Source organism: Oncorhynchus mykiss, chromosome 13 (assembly GCF_057628025.1).
Source record: "Oncorhynchus mykiss isolate SJ-2025 chromosome 13, ASM5762802v1, whole genome shotgun sequence".
Lineage (NCBI taxonomy): Eukaryota > Metazoa > Chordata > Actinopteri > Salmoniformes > Salmonidae > Oncorhynchus > Oncorhynchus mykiss.
The window spans coordinates 2,895,675-2,916,746 of NC_143034.1; the positions used below are offsets into that span (position 1 = coordinate 2,895,675).

At 39.7% G+C, this 21,072-nt stretch overlaps 2 protein-coding genes across 2 annotated transcripts; one reads left to right on the forward strand and one right to left on the reverse strand.

The window, feature by feature from the left end:
* Window positions 1–1,807: 1,807 nt before the first annotated feature.
* LOC110487186 (uncharacterized) lies at window positions 1,808–12,642 on the forward strand. Its single transcript, XM_036948644.2, has 2 exons — window positions 1,808–2,534; window positions 8,477–12,642. The coding sequence occupies exons 1-2, from the start codon at window positions 2,195–2,197 to the stop codon at window positions 9,943–9,945; spliced, it is 1,809 nt and encodes a 602-aa protein (XP_036804539.2). The 5' UTR covers window positions 1,808–2,194; the 3' UTR covers window positions 9,946–12,642.
* A 4,916-nt stretch (window positions 12,643–17,558) lies between these two features.
* On the reverse strand, window positions 17,559–20,856 carry LOC110487328 (uncharacterized). Its single transcript, XM_090194696.1, has 2 exons — window positions 20,273–20,856; window positions 17,559–19,048 (listed from the first exon to the last, which is right to left on the reverse strand). Exons 1-2 carry the CDS (start codon window positions 20,607–20,609, stop codon window positions 18,192–18,194), a joined length of 1,194 nt encoding a protein of 397 aa, XP_090050822.1. The 5' UTR covers window positions 20,610–20,856; the 3' UTR covers window positions 17,559–18,191.
* Between the last annotated feature and the right edge of the window lie 216 nt (window positions 20,857–21,072).

The following is a 21,072-nucleotide window of genomic DNA, read 5'->3' on the forward strand; positions in this document are numbered from 1 at the left end:
ATAATAGAATATGGAGCTCTCTGATAGTCATAATAGAATATGGAGCTCTCTAATAGTCATTATATAATATGGAGTTCTGATGGTCATAATAGAATATGGAGCTCTCTGGTAGTCATAATAGAATATGGAGCTCTCTGGTAGTCATAATAGAATATGGAGCTCTGGTAGTCATTATAGAATATGGAGCTCTCTGATAATAGAATATGGAGCTCTGATAGTCATAATAGAATATGGAGCTCTCTGGTAGTCATAATATAATATGGAGCTCTCTGATAATAGAATATGGAGCTCTCTGATAGTCATAATAGAATATGGAGCTCTCTAATAGTCATTATATAATATGGAGCTCTCTGGTAGTCATAATATAATATGGAGCTCTCTAATAGTCATTATATAATATGGAGCTCTCTGGTAGTCATAATAGAATATGGAGCTCTGGTAGTCATAATAGAATATGGAGGTCTCTGGTAGTCATTATATAATATGGAGGTCTCTGGTAGTCATAATAGAATATGGAGCTCTCTAATAGTCATTATATAATATGGAGCTCTCTGGTAGTCATAATAGAATATGGAGCTCTCTGGTAGTCATAATAGAATATGGAGGTCTCTGGTAGTCATAATATAATATGGAGCTCTCTAATAGTCATTATATAATATGGAGCTCTCTGGTAGTCATAATAGAATATGGAGCTCTCTGGTAGTCATAATATAATATGGAGCTCTCTAATAGTCATTATATAATATGGAGCTCTCTGGTAGTCATAATAGAATATGGAGCTCTGATAGTCATAATATAATATGGAGCTCTCTGGTAGTCATAATATAATATGGAGCTCTCTAATAGTCATTATATAATATGGAGCTCTCTGGTAGTCATAATAGAATATGGAGCTCTGGTAGTCATAATAGAATATGGAGGTCTCTGGTAGTCATAATATAATATGGAGCTCTCTAATAGTCATTATATAATATGGAGCTCTCTGGTAGTCATAATAGAATATGGAGCTCTGGTAGTCATAATAGAATATGGAGGTCTCTGGTAGTCATTATATAATATGGAGGTCTCTGGTAGTCATAATAGAATATGGAGCTCTCTAATAGTCATTATATAATATGGAGCTCTGGTAGTCATAATAGAATATGGAGCTCTCTGGTAGTCATAATAGAATATGGAGCTCTCTGGTAGTCATAATAGAATATGGAGCTCTCTGGTAGTCATAATAGAATATGGAGCTCTCTGGTAGTCATAATATAATATGGAGCTCTCTGATAATAGAATATGGAGCTCTCTGATAGTCATAATAGAATATGGAGCACTCTGATAATAGAATATAGAGCTCTCTGATAATAGAATATGGAGCTCTCTGATAGTCATAATAGAATATGGAGCTCTCTGATGGTCATAATAGAATATGGAGCTCTGGTAGTCATAATAGAATATGGAGCTCTCTGATAGTCATAATAGAATATGGAGCTCTCTGATAATAGAATATGGAGCTCTCTGATAGTCATAATAGAATATGGAGCTCTCTGATGGTCATAATAGAATATGGAGCTCTGGTAGTCATAATAGAATATGGAGCTCTCTGATAGTCATAATAGAATATGGAGCTCTCTGATAATATAATATGGAGCTCTCTGATAATAGAACATGGAGCTCTCTGGTAGTCATAATAGAATATGAAGCTCTCTGATGGTCAAAATAGAGCTCTGATAGTCATAATAGAGTCACTTTGTGACATCGGCTGATTTAAAAAGGGCTTTATAAATCAATTTGATTGATATAAAGTTAGTTTGAAATTCGTACTAAAAATTCATAACTAATCAATCAACACATTATTTTCTTTGTAAAAGTGTTAATATATTATTTAATAGACAAAAAATAAACATTCCCTCAACTGCGTTTCCTCCCTCCAGACAGCAGCTGGCGATATGTGTCTTTCAGGCGATGTTTCTAGTGTGACGTATAATCTAGTGGACGGAACGCTTCTTCAACAACTGCAGCCACCTCGGTAGCTCGCTAGACAACAAAGTCGGAACGTTCAAGTTCTTTAGACTATTTCCTGGTTTATTTAACACTATGATTTACACGTACTTTTGTGGAAACAACTAGCTACCCCATTTAATTTCACATTGACGTTGTTGTCAGTCGGCTGGTTTAGTTAGCACTAGTTTAGCTAACATCCCCGACCATGAGTTTACTAAAATACTCTCTTCCTGCTGAAGAAGAGGTCTGCTGGACGGAGAAAGATGCTCCCGTGAAAGAGGAGGAGGAAGAGGAGGCTGTTACAATACAAAAACAAGTAGAGTGTGAGGCTGTTACCGTGAAAGAAGAAGTTAAGGGCGAGGCTGTTACGGCGAAAGAAGAGGAAGGCGCGTTCAAAGTGAAAGAGGAGGAAAACGAGGAGGTTACTGTCACAGTGAAAGAAGAGGATTACGATTTTGGAGTGGAGGAGGAAGATAAGGATATTACTGTCACATTGGAGGAGGAAGAAGCAGAAGAAGAGAAGACTGGAGATCTGATTAACTCCAGTAAGTACTATCTTAAACAGGGACACAAACTCTGCAGTTGTTGAACTAATGTGTGATTTTTAAAAGGACACTACACTCGGTTTTGTTTTTCTGTATCGTAGGAATTGTTAAAGACGTCCTCAGGTGATTTTTTAAAACTTTTACTGTTGAAAAGCGATATATAAATACACTAAAGAACAACATAGTGTGTGATTTTTTTAAAGACACAACTGCAAATTTCAAGGAGTTTGATGGGAAGACACCAGCTAGAACTCCAGGCAGCGTTCTGCATATTCTCCCGACAGATTTCAGCCGGCGACTGGCTTATGTGAACTACAATCAAGAAGCGTGTGTTACAACCTGGCCTCAGAAGGGGAAGGGTTAGCTGACATGCTAAGTCGTTGCAAACTAGCTAAAAAAAAGAGTAGTAAGTAGTTCAAAAGTAGCTAATTAGCTAAAAATGCTGAAGTTATCCGTGTTGAGATTCTAACTAGCAACCTTTGGGTTGCTAGAGGTTCGTGTTATACGCTCACTCACCCACACCAGTCAACCACCATACCTTCATTTTTGCCTTAAATAACCATCTGTCTTATGTAACCAAACATCATACTAATTTCAGTGTCCTGGATGTAAATGTACTATGTTTAGTCTGAGACAAGCCGTGTGTGTTTTAGAAAGTTGATCATTACTTGCGACACGGCTTTTGAAACGGCGTGAAAGAATCCTTCAACTTAAAAATATACTTTGTGTAGCAGTTATAGATCCATACAACTATGGAGCCTCCATCCTACTAAACTACACTGTAGTAGTAACAGATCCATACAGCTATGGAGCCTCCATCCTACTAAACTACACTGTAGTAGTTACAGATCCATACAGCTATGGAGCCTCCATCCTACTAAACTACACTGTAGTAGTTACAGATCCATACAGCTATGGAGCCTCCATCCTACTAAACTACACTGTAGTAGTTACAGATCCATACAGCCTCCATCCTACTAAACTACACTGTAGTAGTTACAGATCCATACAGCTATGGAGCCTCCATCCTACTAAACTACACTGTAGTAGTTACAGATCCATACAGCTATGGAGCCTCCATCCTACTAAACTACACTGTAGCAGTTATAGATCCATACAGCTATGGAGCCTCCATCCTACTAAACTACACTGTAGTAGTAACAGATCCATACAGCTATGGAGCCTCCATCCTACTAAACTACACTGTAGCAGTTACAGATCCATACAGCCTCCATCCTACTAAACTACACTGTAGCAGTTACAGATCCATAGAGCTATGGAGCCTCCATCCTACTAAACTACACTGTAGCAGTTACAGATCCATACAGCTATGGAGCCTCCATCCTACTAAACTACACTGTAGTAGTTACAGATCCATACAGCCTCCATCCTACTAAACTACACTGTAGCAGTTACAGACCCATACAGCCTCCATCCTTCTAAACTACACTGTAGCAGTTACAGATCCATACAGCTATGGAGCCTCCATCCTACTAAACTACACTGTAGCAGTTACAGACCCATACAGCTATGGAGCCTCCATCCTGCTAAACTACACTGTAGCAGTTACAGATCCATACAGCTATGGAGCCTCCATCCTACTAAACTACACTGTAGTAGTTACAGATCCATACAGCTATGGAGCCTCCATCCTACTAAACTACACTGTAGTAGTTACAGATCCATACAGCCTCCATCCTACTAAACTACACTGTAGCAGTTACAGATCCATACAGCTATGGAGCCTCCATCCTACTAAACTACACTGTAGCAGTTACAGATCCATACAGCTATGGAGCCTCCATCCTACTAAACTACACTGTAGCAGTTACAGATCCATACAGCTATGGAGCCTCCATCCTACTAAACTACACTGTAGTAGTTACAGATCCATACAGCTATGGAGCCTCCATCCTACTAAATTACACTGTAGCAGTTACAGATCCATACAGCTATGGAGCCTCCATCCTACTAAATTACACTGTAGCAGTTACAGATCCATACAGCTATGGAGCCTCCATCCTACTAAATTACACTGTAGCAGTTACAGATCCATACAGCTTCCATCCTACTAAACTACACTGTAGTAGTTACAGATCCATACAGCTACGGAGCCTCCATCCTACTAAACTACACTGTAGCAGTTACAGATCCATACAGCTATGGATCCTCCATCCTACTAAATTACACTGTAGCAGTTACAGATCCATACAGCCTCCATCCTACTAAACTACACTGTAGTAGTTACAGATCCATACAGCTACGGAGCCTCCATCCTACTAAACTACACTGTAGCAGTTACAGATCCATACAGCTATGGAGCCTCCATCCTACTAAACTACACTGTAGCAGTTACAGATCCATACAGCTATGGAGCCTCCATCCTACTAAACTACACTGTAGTAGTTACAGATCCATACAGCCTCCATCCTACTAAACTACACTGTAGCAGTTACAGACCCATACAGCCTCCATCCTACTAAACTACACTGTAGCAGTTACAGACCCATACAGCCTCCATCCTACTAAACTACACTGTAGCAGTTACAGACCCATACAGCCTCCATCCTACTAAATTACACTGTAGCAGTTACAGATCCATACAGCTTCCATCCTACTAAACTACACTGTAGTAGTTACAGATCCATACAGCTACGGAGCCTCCATCCTACTAAACTACACTGTAGCAGTTACAGATCCATACAGCTATGGATCCTCCATCCTACTAAATTACACTGTAGCAGTTACAGATCCATACAGCATCCATCCTACTAAACTACACTGTAGTAGTTACAGATCCATACAGCTACGGAGCCTCCATCCTACTAAACTACACTGTAGCAGTTACAGATCCATACAGCTATGGAGCCTCCATCCTACTAAACTACACTGTAGCAGTTACAGATCCATACAGCTATGGAGCCTCCATCCTACTAAACTACACTGTAGCAGTTACAGATCCATACAGCTATGGAGCCTCCATCCTACTAAACTACACTGTAGCAGTTACAGATCCATACAGCTATGGAGCCTCCATCCTACTAAACTACACTGTAGCAGTTACAGATCCATACAGCCATGGAACCTCCATCCTACTAAACTACACTGTAGCAGTTACAGACCCATACAGCCTCCATCCTACTAAACTACACTGTAGCAGTTACAGACCCATACAGCCTCCATCCTACTAAACTACACTGTAGCAGTTACAGACCCATACAGCCTCCATCCTTCTAAACTACACTGTAGCAGTTACAGATCCATACAGCCTCCATCCTACTAAACTACACTGTAGCAGTTACAGACCCATACAGCCTCCATCCTACTAAACTACACTGTAGCAGTTACAGATCCATACAGCTATGGAGCCTCCATCCTACTAAACTACACTGTAGCAGTTACAGATCCATACAGCTATGGAGCCTCCATCCTACTAAACTACACTGTAGTAGTTACAGATCCATACAGCCTCCATCCTACTAAACTACACTGTAGCAGTTACAGACCCATACAGCCTCCATCCTTCTAAACTACACTGTAGCAGTTACAGATCCATACAGCTATGGAGCCTCCATCCTACTAAACTACACTGTAGCAGTTACAGATCCATACAGCTATGGAGCCTCCATCCTACTAAACTACACTGTAGCAGTTACAGACCCATACAGCTATGGAGCCTCCATCCTGCTAAACTACACTGTAGCAGTTACAGATCCATACAGCTATGGAGCCTCCATCCTACTAAACTACACTGTAGTAGTTACAGATCCATACAGCTATGGCGCCTCCATCCTACTAAACTACACTGTAGTAGTTACAGATCCATACAGCCTCCATCCTACTAAACTACACTGTAGCAGTTACAGATCCATACAGCTATGGAGCCTCCATCCTACTAAACTACACTGTAGCAGTTACAGATCCATACAGCTATGGAGCCTCCATCCTACTAAACTACACTGTAGCAGTTACAGATCCATACAGCCTCCATCCTACTAAACTACACTGTAGCAGTTACAGACCCATACAGCCTCCATCCTACTAAACTACACTGTAGTAGTTACAGACCCATACAGCTATGGAGCCTCCATCCTTCTAAACTACACTTTAGTAGTTACAGATCCACACAGCTTCGGAGCCTCCATCCTACTAAACTACACTGTAGTAGTAACAGACCCATACAGCCTCCATCCTACTAAACTACACATCAATACATCCAGTCACTACAACATCAATACATTCAGTCACTACAACATCACCACCACATCCAGTCACTACATCCAGTCACTACAACATCACTACATCCAGTCACTGCAACATCACTACATCCAGTCACTACATCCAGTCACTACAACATCACTACATCCAGTCACTGCAACATCACTACATCCAGTCACTACAACATCACTACAACATCACTACATCCAGTCACTACAACATCACTACATCCAGTCACTGCAACATCACTACATCCAGTCACTACAACATCACTACATCCAGTCACTACAACATCACTACATTCAGTCACTACAACATCACTACATCATCACTACATCCAGTCACTGCAACATCACTACATCCAGTCACTGCAACATCACTACATCCAGTCACTACAACATCACTACATCCAGTCACTACAACATCACTACATTCAGTCACTACAACATCACTACATCATCACTACATCCAGTCACTACAACATCACCACCACATCCAGTCACTACATCATCACTACATCCAGTCACTGCAACATCACTACATCCAGTCACTACAACATCACCACCACATCCAGTCACTACATCATCACTACAACATCACTACATCCAGTCACTACAACATCACTACATCCAGTCACTACAACATCACTACATTCAGTCACTACAACATAACTACATCATCACTACATCCAGTCACTACAACATCAATACATTCAGTCACTACAACATCACTACATCCAGTCACTACAACATCAATACATCCAGTCACTACAACATCACTACATCCAGTCACTACAACATCACTACATTCAGTCACTACAACATCACTACATCCAGTCACTGCAACATCACTACATCCAGTCACTACAACATCACTACATCATCACTGCAACATCACTAGATCCAGTCACTACAACCAGTCACTACAACATCACTACAACATCAATACGACCAGTCACTACAACATCAATGCAACATCACTACAACATCACTACATCCAGTCACTACAACATCACCACATCCAGTCACTACATTATCAATACAACATCACTGCATCCAGTCACTACAACATCAATACGACCAGTCACTACAACATCACTACAACATCAATACGACCAGTCACTACATCCAGTCACTACAACATCACTACATCCAGTCAATACAACAGCACTACATCCAGTCACTACAACATCACTACAACATCACTACGAACAGTCACTACAACATCACTACATCCAGTCACTACAACATCAATACGACCAGTCAATACATCCAGTCACTACAACATCACTACAACATCACTACAACATCACTACGAACAGTCACTACAACATCACTACATCCAGTCACTACAATACCACTAGTGACTGGTCGTAGTGACTGGGTGTAGTGATGTTGTAGTGACTGGTCGTAGTGATGTTGTAGTGACTGGGTGTAGTGATGTTGTAGTGATGTTGTAGTGACTGGTCGTAGTGATGATGTAGTGGTGTTGTAGTGATGTTGTAGTGACTGGTGGTAAAGAATAATAATTCAAATGGAACTTTGAACAGGTATTACCTGGGATTATCTAACGGCTATCAACCAATCAGCATCCAGAATCCATATTTACCATTTTATAATGAGGGATCTAGTCTGGATTAAACCTCATGGGAAGACCGTTCAATCATGTGGAGGTTTTATTCATGCCTCTCTGTTTAACCAAATAATCTGTTTTATCTTTGCCAGGAGAGAAACCAGACTCTCACTCTGACAGCGGGAAGAGTCCTTCAGAGAATCCAGACCCAGAGATTCCCAAACCAGCGACAGGACACAACTGCTCCCAGTGTGGAAAGAGTTTTAAGTGGTTATCTAAGCTCAAAGAGCATGAGAGAACACACACAGGAGAAAAGCTCTTCCAATGCACCCATTGTGAAAAGAGATTTAACCAGTCATCACATCTGAAAGAACATGAGAGAATACACACAGGAGAGAAGCCTTTCCAATGCTCCCAGTGTGGAACGAAATTTACACGGTTAAGGCACCTGAAAGAGAATGAGAGGATACACACAGGAGAGAAGCCTTTCCAATGCTCCCAGTGTGGAAAGGGTTTTACACGGTTAGGGAACCTGAAAGAACACAAAATAATACACACAGGAGAGAGGCCTTACCATTGCTCCCAATGTGGAAAGAGTTTTACCCGAGTAGGGCACCTAAAAATACATGAGAGAGTACATTCTGGAGTGAAGCCTTACATCTGTTCCCAGTGTGGAAAGAATTTTAGGTGGTTAGAGAACCTGAAGCAGCATGAAAGGACACACACAGGGGAGAGGCCTTACCATTGCTCTTACTGTGGAAAGGATTTTACCACATTAGGGAATTTAAAAGAGCATGAGATGAAACACACAGGAGAAAAACCTTTCCAATGTTCGAAGTGTGGAAAAAGTTTTACACATTTAGGAAGCCTGAATAGGCATGAAGCAATACACACAGGAGAAAAACCCTACCACTGCTCTCAGTGTGGAAAGAGTTTCCCCCAGTTAGGGTATCTGAAAAAACATGAGAAAATACACACCGGAGACAAGCCTTACCACTGTCCCCACTGTGAGAAGAGTTTTACCCGGATAGGGAGCCTTAAAGAGCATGAGAGGATACATACAGGAGAAAAGCCTTTCCAATGTTTCCAGTGTGGATTGAGTTTTACACATTTAGTGAGCCTGAAAAATCATGAAGGAATACACACAGGAGTGGAGAAGACCTACCACTGCTCTCAGTGTGGAAAGAGTTTTACCCACTTAGGGAACCTGAACAAACATAAGAGAATACACTCTGGAGAGAAGCCTTACCCCTGTTCCCATTGTGGAAATAATTTTAGATGGTTAGGAGACCTGAAGGTGCATGAGAAGACACACACAGGGGAGAAACCTTACCACTGCTCCTTGTGCGGAAAGGATTTTACCAAGTTAGGGAACCTAAAAGAGCATAAGAAGAAACACACAGGAGAAAAGCCCTACCAATGCTCCCTGTGTGGAAAGACTTTTACCCAGTTAGGGGGCCTGAAATATCACGAGAGGACGCACACAGAAAAAAAGACCTACCACTGCTCTCAGTGTCAAAAGACATTTACCCGATTAGGGAACCTGAAAAAGCATGGAGAGAATACACACACTCAGGTGAGGATAAGACCGTCCACTGCTCCCAGTGTGGAAAGAGTTTAGGTCAGTTAGGGAACCTAAAAGAGCAGGAAAAACACATACAGCAGAGAACCATTACTACTGCTCTAATTACGGAAAGACATTTTCCCGGTCAGAGGACCTGAAATCACAAGACAGAATAGAGGCTGTGTTCTGAAATGTGTTTTGTTTATATGAAATCATATTGTGCAGCTTTCCCAGGACGGCCGTGCACCAGAAATACCTGTAGAGACGCACGAGATTGAACTTCACTTCCCTTTTTACTTTGCCCCGTTAACACTATAAACGTTTCCCACTACTGAAAAGGGGAATTATTATTATTATTATTATTATTATATTACTGTGGGAATTGTGGTTGAATCAACCTAATATCAGCCCCCTTTCAAAAAACAAATGAACTATGCAAGACTGTCTTTGATTTTATTTTTTAGGTAGAGTGCATCGGAGGAGGATTCTAATTGCACTGAAAAGTCAAGTGGGGCAGTGAGTGGATGTGCTTGTTTTGAAATCAAACCATGTAGCCGTGTGTACACAGTTGTTTATTTTCTTTGCTAGTTATTAGCCCAGTTGTAGCTCATTTCTGGTCAGCAATGGGGAGTGATGGCATCCTACGGGTACATACACAGGAGGAGAAGACATACCACTGCTCTCAGTGTGGAAAGACATTTTCCCAGTCAGAGGACCTGAAATCACATGAGAGAATGGAGAGGCTGTGTTCTGACTTGTGTTTTTTTAATTTTAATTTTAATAACCTTGCAAAAATTTATACAAAACAGTTTTTGCTTTGTCATTGTGGGGTATTGTGTGTAGATTGAGTAACAAAAAAATGTTTTAATACATTTTAGAATAAAGCTGTAACGTAACAAAATGTGGAAAATGTCAAGGGGTCTGAATACTTTCCGAAGGCCCTGTATGCATTCGAAATACCACAGTCACCCCACTTTTACTGCAGTTATTCTGCATCCGAAATACCACAGTCACCCCACTTTTACTGCAGTTATTCTGCACCCGAAATACCACAGTCACCCCACTTTTACTGCAGTTATTCTGCACCCGAAATACCACAGTCACCCCACTTTTACTGCAGTTATTCTCTATCCGAAATACCACAGTCACCCCACTTTTACTGCAGTTATTCTGCACCCGAAATACCACAGTCACCCCACTTTTACTACAGTTATTCTGCATCGGAAATACCACAGTCACCCCACTTTTACTGCAGTTATTCTCTATCCGAAATACCACAGTCACCCCACTTTTACTGCAGCTATTCTCTATCCGAAATACCACAGTCACCCCACTTTTACTGCAGTTTCAAAATCGCATTTGTTGTTGTTGTTGTTGTTGTTGTAAGGGTGTAAACACATCTTGCTTTAACGATTTAACATTTCCAAAACAGCACCACCGTGGCAACTGTGCAGCCTCACGCTACCCGTGATATCAAAGTAACTTTTGATAAAGGCACAAAAAAAATGAAATAAAATGCACGACTCATCTGACTCAGTTTCCCAGAAAAAAAAAAATGTATTTGTATTCACGCACGCAAATTCAGGAGGAAACTGGAGAGCGGATGGCTGGACAGCGTTTAGCGAGTGTCCGCTCACTTGACCGCAGTGAAACACTGAAGAACTTTGATTTTGCCGCTATTTTTGGCAACGGAGGTGACCGACTGGCTGTTGTTGTTGGGTCGTCACTAGTTACCACAGCCACAAATAGATAAACCCTCCCTATTTCTAAACAAGTTATTATTAAAATCTGATTTAACACCTAACCTTAACCACACCTTATAGATGGGTTGGTTGTAGCAACAAACCCGACACGTGCTCAAATATGGGGCAAAACAGACGGGGTTGGTCTAGATTATTCCCAACATGTACACTATATTTCTCAAATTGTTGATTGATAAACATAAATAAATTGGCACAATGAGCACCTGTTGTGTCTCAGATACATTGTTACAGTTGGTTAACCAGCTAGCGAAGTTTAACATAGATGTGCCGTCAGTCAAAACACCTCAAAACGAGACACGTGTCAAGAATAAGATGAAACTAATTTAAAGGAGCCGCCTACGACTCCCCACATTGCAGCTTCTTGTCATTGTTCATCGCTATCTGTCCATCCAGAATCACAACAGCACACTGACTTCTGCCCCTTGGATGCACATCGTTTTCATCATGTCAGTTAACCTGTTAACCTCTGTCACATCGCTGCCCCCTCGGTGACATCGCTGCTCCCTCGGTGACATCGCTGCTCCCTCGGTGACATCTCTGCTCCCTCGGTGACATCTCTGCTCCCTCTGTGACATCGCTGCCCCCTCTGTGACATCGCTGCCCCCTCTGTGACATCGCTGCCCCCTCTGTGACATCGCTTCCCCCTCTGTGACATCGCTGCTCCCTCTGTGACATCTCTGCCCCCTCCTTTTAAACTACTGCCCAGTCTTTCTGAACTGTCTGACTGAACAACACATCATCTGAATCTGTGGTAGACCATCACCAAGACCTGCCAGATCTCTACATGTGTTTTGTTAGTTTTGTTAGTTTTTACAGTCTGAGATTGTCTTTGTAATGAAAAGTGTTGTATATAAAACAATAATTACTACTATTGTTATACTATCAGGTTTAGTCCCCCAATCACCTCATGAATTTAAAAAAATGTTTTACTGGTTGGTAGGTGATCAAATACTTATGTCACGCAATAAAATGCAATTTAATTACTTAAAAATCATACAATGTGATTTTCTGGATTTTTGTTTTAGTTTCCGTCTCTCACGGTTGAAGTGTACCGTTGATAAAACATTACAGACCTAGGAAAACCTGCAAAATCGGCAGTGTGTCAAATACTTGTTCTCCCCACTGTATATATAATAATAAATAAATATAATGATAAATTATAAATAATGATATAATGATAAATATATATAATGATAAATAATGATATGATAAATATATATAGTGATAAATATATATAGTGATAAATAATGATATGATAAATATATATAGTGATAAATATATATAATGATAAATAATGATATGATAAATATACATAGTGATAAATATATATAATGCTAAATAATGATATGATAAATATATATAGTGATAAATATACATAATGATAAATAATGATATGATAAATATATATAGTGATAAATATATATAATGATAAATAATGATATGATAAATATATATAGTGATAAATATATATAATGCTAAATAATGATATGATAAATATATATAGTGATAAATATATATAATGATAAATAATGATATGATAAATATATATAGTGATAAATATATATAATGATAAATAATGATATGATAAATATACATAGTGATAAATATATATAATGCTAAATAATGATATGATAAATATATATAGTGATAAATATACATAATGATAAATAATGATATGATAAATATATATAGTGATAAATATATATAATGATAAATAATGATATGATAAATATATATAGTGATAAATATATATAATGCTAAATAATGATATGATAAATATATATAGTGATAAATATATATAATGATAAATAATGATATGATAAATATATATAGTGATAAATATATATAATGATAAATAATGATATGATAAATAATGATATATATATATAATGATATGATAAATAATGATATATAATGATAAATAATGATATATATATATAATGATATGATATAATGATATATGATGATAAATATATATAGTGATAAATAATGATATATAATGATATATAATGATAAATAATGATATATATATATAATGATATGATATAATGATATATGATGATAAATATATATAGTGATAAATAATGATATATAATGATAAATAATAATATGATAAATATATAATGATATATATATATATATATATATATAATGATAATGATAAATAATGATATATATATATATATATATATATATAATGATAATGATATATAATGATATATAATGATAAATAAGGATAAATAATGATATATAATGAAAAATAATGATAAATATACATAATGGATTTTCATTGTTACAATCTACATTTACCCACTTTGAGGAGGGCATATCATTTACCCACTTTGAGGAGGGCATGTCATCTACCCACTTTGAGGAGGGCATGTCATCTACCCACTTTGAGGAGGGCATGTCATCTACCCACTTTGCGGAGGGCATGTCATTTACCCACTTTGAGGAGGGCATGTCATATACCCACTTTGAGGAGGGCATGTCATCTACCCACTTTGAGGAGGGCATGTCATATACCCACTTTGAGGAGGGCATGTCATATACCCACTTTGAGGAGGGCATGTCATCTACCCACTTTGAGGAGGGTATGTCATTTACCCACTTTGAGGAGGGCATGTCATCTACCCACTTTGAGGAGGGCATATCATTTACCCACTTTGAGGAGGGCATGTCATCTACCCACTTTGAGGAGGGCACGTCATTTACCCACTTTGAGGAGGGCATGTCATCTACCCACTTTGAGGAGGGCATGTCATCTACCCACTTTGAGGAGGGCATGTAATCTACCCACTTTGAGGAGGGCATGTCATTTACCCACTTTGAGGAGGGCATGTCATCTACCCACTTTGAGGAGGGCATGTCATCTACCCACTTTGAGGAGGGCATATCATTTACCCACTTTGAGGAGGGCATGTCATTTACCCACTTTGAGGAGGGCATGTCATCTACCCACTTTGAGGAGGGCATGTCATTTACCCACTTTGAGGAGGGCATGTCATCTACCCACTTTGAGGAGGGCATGTCATCTACCCACTTTGAGGAGGGCATGTCATCTACCCACTTTGAGGAGGGCATGTCATCTACCCACTTTGAGGAGGGCATATCATTTACCCACTTTGAGGAGGGCATTCCATTAACTTGAAGGAGAGGTCTCCTTGAGGCCCAGTGGTTCTGGTGTTAAAATTACTTGGTGGCTTTAATAACAATGATAATGTAGAGCTTCAAATCTTCCACTCATGGAACGGCCTGTTTCTAGGCTGAGTAAAGCACTCTAACAGGGTCCTTCCACCAAAAAGACTGCATATGGCCGTCCCTTTGATATTTTAAGTAGAAATTGTGCACCAATATTGAATTCTGAAAAGCCTGTTCTATTAAAATGAAGTGCCATTTTCATGTAGACCACATGGACAATTCAATACATTCTTTATATGAATAAAAGCTTGCTAGAATGACCAAAATCAGCATTTTGACATGTCCCTCTGTCAAACATGGATCACTTCCAGGATCATTTTAACCCACTTAACCCCCTCCCCCATCGATTCACATTTAGATGTAGTACTTGTCTGTTTTGGAGCCAATTCGCATCAAAGCAGAACATGTCTGGTCCTTGGACTATACTGAGTCACGTCAGACTTCTTTCGTCCATTAGTGGGCTAACAGAGGTTGTGATCCTGTTATTAAGAAAGTACTCACTGGTCTTAATCAGATCTTCTGTCTCCTCCTCGTCGTCTTCTTTCAATGTGACAGTAATCTCCCCCTCCTCCCCTGCATCCTCCTCTTCTTTTACTGTAACATCCTCCTCCTCTTTCACTCTGAACGCGTCTTCCTGTTCTTTCACTGAAACGTCTTTCTTTTCGTCTTTAACCGGAACAGACTCAACCTCTACTTGTTTTTTAACGGTGACATCCTCCTCTTCTTTCTCCTCTTTCACGACAATGTTCAGCCACAGACCCTCTTCCTCCGCCCAGCAGACCTCCTCTTCTTTATCAGGAGGAGAGTAGCTCAGTGAACTCATGGTCGGAGATGTTAGCTAGGTAGCATTAGCGACAAGCCTAGCTCTAAGCTAACTTATTAAGCCAGTTAGCTGAGTAACAATGTACATATAACATTAAATAAGGTAACTAGCTAAACGACAGAACTTTACAACACCAAAACAGTGTAAAGAGCGTGAATGTTGTAGCTATGTTTGCCAGAAAGCTACCGAGGTGTCTGACTAGCTGTTGTTGTGGAAGGAACGTCCCGTCCACTAGATTATACGTCACACTGGCAGCGTCGCCTGAAAGACGCTCATCGCCATCTGCTGACTGGAGTTGGTAAACGCCGTTGAGAGTAAAAGTGTATTTTATTTCATTTAAAACATACTTTCCATCTGCTACGTATCGGACTGCATTTAAGGAAATGTCATATTAATTCAGTCAAACAAACAAATCTGCACCATGGTTTAACAGTGATCTACGTTCTATGAAAGCGGCTGGGAGCAAACTGGAGAATAGATGAACAGGATGCTCTCAGTGGCATATCTGTATAAGTTTGTTAGGGTCTTAGGTGACAGGCCAAATTTCTTCAGCCTCCTGAGGTTGAAGAGGCACTGTTGCTCCTTCTTCATCACACTGTCTGTGAGGATGGACCATTTTCAGATTGTCAGGGATGTGTACGCTAAGGAACCTGAAGCTTTTCACCTTCTCCACTGCGGCTGGTCTCCTGAAGTCCACGATCAGATCCTTTGTTTTTGTTGACGTTGAGGGAGAGGTTATTTTCTTGGCACCACTCCACCAGGGCCCTCACCTCCTCCCCGTAGGCTGTTTTGTCATTGTTGGTAATCAGGCCTATCACTGTTGTGTCGTCTACAAACTTGATGATTGAGTTGGAGGCGTGGCCATGCAATCATGGATTCATTGTAGGACCAGAGGACCTTGTGCATTTCAGATATTATAACAACCCAATGTTTATATCCTAGGATAAATTAGCTAGCAACAGCAAGCGAACTAGCTAAATTGCCATGAATGCTTTTCGACCTGTCCCAAAAATTAATTTACTTGGTTCAGAGTTCATTTTGATATTTCAACCTGCGTGTCCTGATCGCGTCTGGTGTGGATGGACAAAATTAACATGCATAAATTTATTAGACCTAATGGATAAATAGACTAGTCAGTATAGGTTACATTTATGGTGCCTTATAATGTATTAGATACCATGGAGCCTTATTATATTATAATGTATTAGCTAACATGGTGCCTTAGTATAATGTATTAGCTACCATGGAGCCTTATTCTATTATAATGTATTAGCTAACATGGAGACTTATTATAATGTATTAGCTACCATGGAGCCTTATTATATTATAATGTATTAGCTACCATGGAGCCTTATTGTATTATAATGTATTAGCTAACATGGTGCCTTATTATAATGTATTAGCTACCATGGAGCCTTATTCTATTATAATGTATTAGCTAACATGGAGACTTATTATAATGTATTAGTTACCATGGAGCCTCATTCTATTCTAATGTATTAGCTACCATGGAGCCTTATTCTACTCTACTGTATTAGCTACCATGGAGCCTTATCATATTATATTGTATTAGCTACCATGGTGCCTTATTCTACTCTACTGTATTAGCTACCATGGAGCCTTATTCTACTCTACTGTATTAGCTACCATGGAGCCTTATCATATAATATTGTATTAGCTACCATGGTGCCTTATTCTACTCTACTGTATTAGCTACCATGGAGCCTTATTATATTATAATGTATTAGCTACCATGGTGCCTTATTTTACTTTTTATTTTTCATTTCTTTCAAAAGTTTAATATTATATTGAGACTGACAAAGACACGTTTTTGTTGATCGATTGGTGAGAATTTAAAATAAACTTCACATCTACTACACATCTGTATTCAATGCAAATTCTGATTTATTCAGTCAACAGATATATCAAAATAAACAACTCTATACTGCTTCTACATAGTGGAATTGATGGGAACATTCATGTTTTTCAGGTCAACAACTTATCAATGTTGTTATAAAAACGCCATCACATTTTCATCGTCCTTTAGCTTGACGACTAGTAAACATATTATCTAAATGAAACAAAACGACTAAATTCAAGAGGTTTCAATGTGGGGCGGCAGGGTAGCCTAGTGGTTAGAGCGTTGGACTAGTAACCGGAAGGTTGCAAGTTCTGCCCCTGAACAGGCAGTTACCCCCCTGTTCCTAGGCCGTCATTGTAAATAACAATTTGTTCTTAACTTGCCTAGTTAAATAAAGGTGAAAAAAAACATTGAAATCCTAAATTCCATTAATCTATATAATAATGAACATTTAGCAATATCCCCAAAACATAATGAACAATATTAGAGGGTTTATTTATCTATTTATTTATTTATCATCTCCAGATGAAAACTTGAAAAGAGTAGGTCTATTTTGTTAATGATTTCATGTTAACAATATGATTTCATTTGGCATAAACAAAAACCTAAATTCTCAGGTCAATAACACAAGTCAGAACACAGCCTCTCTATTCTCTCATGTGTTTTCAGGTCCTCTGACTGGGAAAATGAGAGCACTGGTAGATGCATGCTTATTCAGATGTCTTAAGTTGGTAAAACTCTTTCCACACAGGGAGCATTGGTAGGGCTTTTCCCCTGTGTGTATCTTTTCATGCTTCTTCAGGCTACTTAAGCGGGTAAAACGCTTCCCACACTGGGAACATTGGAAAGGCTTTTCCCCTGTGTGTATCCTCTCATGCTCCTCCAGGCTCCTTAAGCGGGTAAAATGCTTTCCACACTGGGAACATTGGAAAGGATTTTCCCCTGTGTGTATCCTCTCATGCTCCTCCAGGCTCCTTAAGCGGGTAAAACGCTTCCCACATTGGGAACATTGGAAAGGCTTTTCCCCTGTGTGTGTCCTCTCATGCGTCGTCAGGCACTTTAAGCGGGTAAAATGCTTTCCACACTGGGAACATTGGAAAGGATTTTCCCTTGTGTGTGTCCTCTCATGCGTCGTCAGGCTCCTTAAGTGGGTAAAACGCTTTCCACACTGGGAACATTGGAAAGGATTTCCCCCTGTGTGTGTCCTCTCATGCCTCTTCAGCCTGCTTAAGCAGGCAAAACGCTTCCCACACTGGGAACATTGGAAATAATGTGTGTGTATCCTCTCATGCGCCTTCAGGTTGCTTAAGCGGTTAAAACACTTTCCACACTGGGAACATTGGAAAGGCTTCTCCCCTGTGTGTATCCTCTCATGCCGTTTTAGGTCCCCTGATTGGGAAAATCTCTTTTCACATTGGGAGCAGTGGTGTTGTCTCCCTGGTTTGGGCGTCTCTGGGTCTGATTCCCCTGAAGGACTCTTTCCGCTGTCAGAGTGGGAGTCTGGTCCCTCCCCTGCCAAAGACAAACAGATTATTTAGTTAAATACTTAATAGAGACCCGAATAAAACTTCTACATGATAAAACTGGCTCCATGTTAGAGGAGGAGCCTGGTGAAGAGCTCCGGTCTGAGTAACTGACATCGCTGCTCCCTCTGTGACATCGCTGCCCCCTCTGTGACATCGCTGCTCCCTCTGTGACATCGCTGCCCCCTCTGTGACATCGCTGCCCCCTCTGTGACATCGCTGCCCCCTCCTTTTAAACTACTGCCCAGCCTTTCTGAACTGCCTGACTGAACAACACCTTATCATCTGAAGCTGTGGTAGACCATCACTACAATTGTTATACTATCAGGTTTAGTCCCCCAATCACCTCATGAATTAAAATTAGACTCTGAATTTTTTTTATTCATGACCCCCTTCAGTCCTTGATTTTCCATCAATAAGTCAAAATAATGATACACATACATATATATATATATATATATATATATATATATATATATGTATATATATATATATATATATACATAATATATATATATATATATATATATATATAAAAAATGATATATAATGATACATAATGATAAATAATGATATATATATATATATATATATGAATAAAAGCTTGCTAGAATGACCAAAGTCAGCATTTTGACATGTCCCTCCGTCAAACATGGATCACTTCCAGGATAATTTAACCCACTTAATCCCCCCCCCCCCCCAAAAAAAATGCTGTAAATTTCACCATAATTGTAAAGCCCAAAAGGTTTAATTGCTACCTTTATAGGGTTACTGTTCCCATATGGCCATATTTCCATGTTACAGCGCGTTTGAGGAAAACAGATGATAGACAGAGGCATACCTGGCCTAATTAGCTATCAGCGACTCCTAACACCTGTGTGTAAACGGAATACGGACGCCACAAAGGTGTTGTCGCTGAAAAACACTGTCGGTTGCAACTGTGTTAAAACCGGTTAGAACAGTATGCTGCAGTAAGAGTATATTTTTGAATTTATGTTTGATGTGATATGAAAGTGGAGAGATTTATGTTTCTGGAACCGTACCACAATTGAGAATGGATTCACATTTAGATGTAGTACTTGTCTGTTTTGGAGCCACTTCGCATCAAAGCAGAACATGTCTGGTCCTTGGACTATAAAGAGTCACGTCAGACTTCTTTCGTCCATTATTGGGCTAACAGAGGTTGTGATCCTGTTATTAAGAAAGTACTCACTGGTCTTAATCAGATCTTCTGTCTCCTCCTCGTCGTCTTCTTTCAATGTGACAGTCATCTCCCCCTCCTCTCCAGCATTCGCCTCTTGCTCTTCCTCCTCTTCTTTAACTGTAACATCCTCCTCCTCTTTCACTCTGAACGAGTCTTCCTCTTCTTTCACAGTAACGTCTTTCTCTTCGTCTTTAACCGGAACAGACTCAACCTCTACTTGTTTTTTAACGGTGACATCCTCCTCTTCTTTCTCCTCTTTCACGACAATGTTCAGCCACAGACCCTCTTCCTCCGTCCAGCAGACCGCATCTTCTTTATCAGGAGGAGAGTAGCTCAGTGAACTCATGGTCGGAGATGTTAGCTAGGTAGCATTAGCGACTAGCCTAGCTCTAAGCTAACTTATTAAGCCAGGTAGCTGAGTAACAATGTACATATAACATTAAATAAGGTAACTAGCTAAACGACAGAACTTTACAACACCAAAACAGTGTAAAGAGCGTGAATGTTGTAGCTATGTTTGCCAGAAAGCTACCGAGGTGTCTGACTAGCTGTTGGCGTGGAAGGAACGTCCCGTCCACTAGATTATACGTCACACTGGCAGCGTCGCCTGAAAGACGCTCATCGCCATCTGCTGACTGGAGTTGGTAAACGCCGTTGAGAGTAAAAGTGTATTTTATTTCATTTAAAACATACTTTCCATCTGCTACGTATCGGACTGCATTTAAGGAAATGTCATATTAATTCAGTCAAACAAACAAATCTGCACCATGGTTTAACAGTGATCTACGTTCTGTGAAAGCGGCTGGGAG